General features: G+C 42.7%; 1 protein-coding gene across 1 annotated transcript in view; it reads left to right on the top strand.

The window, feature by feature from the left end:
• The window catches only part of LOC138301022 (Golgi integral membrane protein 4-like), a 208,863-nt gene extending 204,585 nt beyond the window's left edge, over positions 1-4,278 (top strand). The window contains exon 14 of the mRNA XM_069241045.1: positions 2,151-4,278. Within this exon, the coding sequence (XP_069097146.1) occupies positions 2,151-2,261 (111 nt within the window). The 3' untranslated portion in view covers positions 2,262-4,278. The remainder of the gene's footprint in view (positions 1-2,150) is intronic.
• Positions 4,279-6,000: the final 1,722 nt, after the last annotated feature.

Here is a 6,000-nt window from a genome sequence, read left to right on the forward strand (position 1 = left end):
AACAATTGGGTAACGGACAGGAAGATGCCATTCAAGTGCCCAACATCCCTGGGGATACACCCAACACACCACAAGAAATATAGGTGTAATGCTCGAGTATACCAATTTTCAGTGTAACCTCAAATAAAAACAGTGTTCCAAAGGACTTAGTTCCACTACCGTTACTCCTTATACTACTGTTACTCCTTATAGGCCAACCACTACTTTCAAAGAACCTCAGAATAGAACTGGCTAGATCAGTGATCTTAACATGCCTGAACTATCTCAACATAATCTACAGTAGCTCACAAAAAAGTAATTGATGGTCTACAATTAGTATTAATAAAACTAGACAGAAAGACTCGACCTCTACTTAAGTCAATGACAACAAACCTACCATAAAGGCACCCTCCAAGCTGCCAAGGGAATCTGTAAATTGCACTAAGCATATTGAAACAAAGGTCTGGGTAGCACACAACGTCTCCCACTGTCGTCCCAGCTATGGATAAACTATGGCTCTGAATAGCAAGCAAACAAGCCATCTCCTTGCTAAGATCTATTGTTCACAGAAAAGTCTTTAGAATGCCCCTGAGCCTTTTCGGGATCCTAACAAGGCTATGATCGAGACGTCACTATGCCATGACATGGTCCAGATAGCATGATCACCTGTCACGAAGCACCCCGCTAGCAGTCTCACTGCGCACTAACCGTTGCCTGGCACTGCAGCCACTGATCCAGAGTACTGCTATTTATTCAATTCAGTTGTCCAGATATCTTTTATGGGTTACTTCAGAATGTTTCTACAGGAAGAGATCCACATCCTTCAAAGGATTTGCTAATTGTGCCCAATGTGATTCATGGCTCCTTCTTGGCATTGACAAGACTGACTTGTGAGCGGCCTATGAAAGAACCGAGGAAAGCTTAAAAAAAAAAATAGACATATGAAAGAAACCTCATCACTAGGAAGTATCACTTATGCACACACATCAAAAGCCAGATCTTACCAAAAACACATCCCTAACTCAGAAGGGGCAACACCAATGACATGACCCATGAAACCAAAGAGAAGTTTAGAGGAATGTCACAAGGCCACCCACCCTTCCAAAGAAGCATCCGTATGGGACTACCCCACAACAGGGACATCTTGCAAATCCTAGCAATTAGTGAATATGTTGTGTTACAAGATGCAGATAACCTAAATAATAGATTTCCATATAATACCTTGTTTCTTAAAGATAAAAATTATACCCTATGTGAATATCGATATTGAATCAAAACAGCAGTTTCCTAAGTCCTAAGAGGGGACTGTCCTAATTTCCTTAAATCTAGTGGTCCATTTACCCCTTTTCACCATGTTGAGACCAGCAGAGCTCAGCCCAGATCCCATTCTCGCAACACCTTTCTCTCTCTCTCAATTTTCGAGACATGCTGCATCTCCGATAGTACTCCTGCCGCCCCCACGCACACCCCAAGCACCCACTCACCCCGTTCTGACCAATGTTCACAGTTTGGACAGATCAGTTCACCCAGTATGACTAGTATCAGCTTAACGGGGAGAAACACAAATGTACTGCATGATATCCTCTATAGGTACTCATAACTGGTCATATGATTCAAGTATACATAATCCAACCCCCTCCACTCAAAAGAAGGGGAACAAAATTCAGTAAAGAAAATGCAAGTTCGTGTACTAATTCAGATGCCTTTTCCTCCAATGCATGCATTTATTTGTCTCTCCTTCTACCTTCCTCTCCGTTCTTGTCTCTTTTCCTTTATCATCTTCCTATTTTAACGTATCTGGCTTAAATTCGACTATATCTCTCCTCTTTTTTCTGAGTACCTTTAATCTCCCCTATTCATAAACTCTAATCTTGCTTGCACCTTCGCTTCACTCTCCTCGGTCTAACTCACCTGTCCCGTCCTGTGTTCTTACATCTCCTTCCCTCTTTCTCTGCTTCATCTAATATAAAAACGCCTTTCTCACTTAGATATCGCTTTCCTCCTTTTTTTTTTCCTCCTCCTTATTTTTATGTTCTTTCTCCTTTTCGTATCCACCCACTGTTACCGCCCCTTTTCTCTGCACTGGTCTCTCTGTATTGCTCTCTCTCTTTCTCTCTCTCATGTTTGTGCCATCTGATCCTCATGCTGTCCCCTGATCCCTTTTGCTTCAGGAGGATCACGGAGGAGAGGTGGACGACCCCGAAGACATGGACCTGGTGCAGGAGAACAAGCCTCGCAGAGAGGACCCCGGACGGAGCGACAAAAAGATCGACTACTACTGACCTGAGTGACATTGCCCCTAGTGGAGAGGGCAAGAAGTGCTCTTGTTTCAGAGAGATGTGTCTCTTGCCTCCCTACGAAGAGATCAGAGGTTACCCTAGATCTCCAAGAGAGAAAATGTATTGCTTGACGTGTGCAGGAGGCCAAGCCAAAACCAGATGAGAAGGACTTACCTTCTCTATATTGCATAGTCATTTACATGTGTCCTACTGCACAGCGCCACCGCAGAACTGTCTGCACACAGCTTCTACTGTCCCCGGACCACCGTCACGTTTCCGTTTCCATTCTCCGATGGAGGAAACTCATGCTCACCTTTTCACCTTTAAGGCTCGTGCACACCAGGATTCATTACAGGGGTTACAGAGACGGGGTGTTTTAACAACGAACAGGCTGCCTGTCTGTCATTTATATATTTTTTAAGTCTGTCATACAACTCTTGTACTTGTTTCTTCTTTTTTATTCATGTTGCTTTTCAATGTTTTTTCTTGTTAGTTTGTGAAAAGCAGACTTTAGGTCTATTTGTGTAAATCAGAGTTTTGTTTTGATTCCAAAAGTGTCCCATTCCTCCTAGCCCGTTTGCGTAAAGGTGCAACTTTACTGTGTTGCGGCAATAACCGCGCAGGCAGTGGTAAGACTAAGGGAGTGATAGAGAAGTTCCTGCTTACTCCGCCTGCACGAGGCTATGGATCTGATACACAACATTAAACAACAATTACTAATTAAGTTAATAAAAAGATGGAAGATAGAGTTGCAAATGTATTAAAGAACAGCATAGCATAGATTGACACTCTTGTGTAGATAAAAGGACTGATGCTTTCATAAATGTACTCGCTGGGGTAGTCAGAAGCAAGTACACACCACCTTTAGCACTTTAGCACCAAAATGGTCGCCAGATCAGGCAGTAGGTATCTGCAGTTTCAAGTCACATTGTGGCTGCTGTCGCAATCAAAGTATGCATCACTTTCAGCACTTGATCGCAAATGTGGTCGCTGTAGTGCAGCCTCGGTGTGTGGTAGTTGTAAAGTCAAGGAACATTGATGCTCCTGACTGAAGTAAAGTGTGCATCACTGGCACTTGAGTGCCAAAAGATCTACTGTTGTCCACACCGGGTGTTTGATATCCTTCAGTCAGGGATAACTCTCAGGGGCATAGCTGTGTTGTGCCCTTCCACAGTGAGTAATTTCCCTGCTGAGGCATGGATCCTTCATGCAGACCGAGAAAATGCAAATTCACTTAGCACACTAAGGGGCCCTTCAGGAAGGTGGCTCACATAGATTTGTTCTTTCTTGTATATCTTTACATTGCTTCCTACCCAAGCACCTCCCATAATATCTAAAGCAGACTTGAGAAATTGGTGAGGTAGCCTTGGTGATTATCACAAATGACTCCTAAGGCGCTGCTATAAAAGGACCATCTAGAATGCCAACAGGTCCCAGGTTCGTTTGCTGCAGATAATCATCAAGGGTTTTTTATTCCAAATCTGGACTCCTTAGGTAGACCTCTATGGAATATGGCCCATAAAGTCTCCACTGGCTAAACAACGCTATGGAACAAGTAGACATGAATTCCAATCCTGGCTTCACCACTTAATCAAATTGTGGTATTAATGGCTTTATCTGCCTCTGTCCCTTTTTGTCACTAATATCATCAATTAATTATGAAAAAACCATTTGAGCATACAGTTTTACTGAGACTTTCCGCTCCTACAACTTCTTGTAAGGGTTACAACAAGGTTCAAATTGCTGTGTGTGTATTATGTGCTTAAATTACTCACCGAGACACGCACATGTCAGGAAATCTTCCAATGTCTGTACATGATTTTCTGCCTGTAGGTTTTGTGGGCTCAGACCAATGTCCTGAGGGTCAGTGTCCACAAATCCACTTACTAGAGCTGTTTTGTAGCATGTGTGACCTGGACAATGAGACAGGTGTCCTAACTGACTACGGGAACGTTTCCGAGGTAGGTTTTGGTTATCAGATGCACCTGCTTTGAGTGAAAATAAAGGCTTTCCAAAGTTGTCTGTGTCTTATTTCCGTGTCATCCATTAGCCACTCCTTATGAACATAGTTGGGATCTGAACAGGTTTGTCCTGCAGTGGTGCGGTGCAGGGACCACCAGGTAAGAAATTCAACTGGAGATATGAAAGAATAGCTGTATTCTAATTGGTTTATGAAGGCCCATTGCAGAGCCATAATTTAAGCATGTTTGAGATCTTGTCCTACTTTTACAAATGCTTAAAACACAGATTGTGACCTTAATAGGTCAGCTGCTCCTTTCATTCTGTTTAATATAGCACAGTGTCATACATTTTCAGCAGCCCTTGGGCACACTTTGAATCAATCCACAACAAAGCATCTAACTTTCAAACAAGACTGTTGTTCTATGCAGGATTACTATATAATCAAATGAGGGACAGGGAGATTACATGGTCCAGGATACAGTCTCCCTAACAGTTATATTGAAAAATAGCACATAACTAAAAAAGCTTTACACAGTGCAGTTTTCACTCAAAGCTTAGGAGAAGGTTATTGCACATAGTCCTGATGAAGCGCCAGTTGATCCGGTAGGACTTTTTGAGGTGAGAAACATGTTGACTTTCTTTAGTGGTCAAAGAAAATCTGTTCTTCCCCTATTTTGGTAGAGTGTGGGATCATCACTTCCCTCTCACTCTACAACGATTTTTTATCTTGACCGGCACCCGTCCACGCTTAATAAAGTTTGTTTTTTCAAGTGGGTTACCGAGTCAATTTTAAACATTTTCTCTCCAGCTTTTGACTTTTTCTTTTTCGTCTGTAATTTTAAATGTATCCCTACTCATTCCAAACCACGGCACAGATCACTACAAAAGATCTCCGGCAAAGAGCCCCTTAGTAGGGCCCGTGAGACACTGCAGTGTCGTTCTGGCGAGGAGCAAGCCCTACGATGAAGCATGACATCGAACAGATGTGTGAGGGCTCTTGCTTCTACATTTAGAAGTGTGGACTTGTGTCTGTCTTTTGGAACAGTGTACTTTGTTTTTTTCAATATAACTATGCAGGATTACATGAGGCAGCTATTGCCTTGGCCACAGTCTGTGCATTTGTACCCCTTAAAATGTAGTTGTGCTCTTTGATCTTGAGAGCAGTGGTCCCCGTTTTTCTAGTGTGTATATCTTGCACGTTGCATTAGGGTTTTCTTAGTAACTAAGCGTTCCAGCTTTGAAGCTTCATATGTTTCTTGCTCCTCTAGACTGCTTGGGTCTGGTTGTTGAACCTCAAGTTGGGATGGAGCTCGAAGTCACACAGTGGGTAAAGTTGAGCTGTGTATGTACTGTCATTTGCTTTGTTGAGGTATGGTGTGGATGTCAGTGTGTTTGGGTTCCTTGATGGTGCTCACAGATGTTATGTGGGATGAAGTTTGGTGTGTGTGTCTTTTCTTGTGGTCTGGTATTGCGTGGTCTTCAGTAGCCACATTAGAAGTGCCAGGTATCGATACCTGCTTTGTGACCTATACCCCCACTGTTCCCTTAATCCCCTCGATTAGACTGTGCTACTAATGTACAAGGTAATGCAGGTGATAATAGGCGTTCAACCTGTAACGTTGGTAGATTCTTGCTGGTTTTTAATTTAATTTTTGGGGTTGTACTAGCTGATGTTTTAATATAACTATCTTGTCGACCTTTAAGGAGCTGTAGCTTTCTGTGTGCCTAGTATCATCTATGGCTGTATCAGTCTATGTAACACAAGTTGTTTGTGTGCAGC

Source organism: Pleurodeles waltl, chromosome 6, assembly GCF_031143425.1.
Source record: "Pleurodeles waltl isolate 20211129_DDA chromosome 6, aPleWal1.hap1.20221129, whole genome shotgun sequence".
NCBI classification, from domain to species: Eukaryota; Metazoa; Chordata; class Amphibia; order Caudata; family Salamandridae; genus Pleurodeles; species Pleurodeles waltl.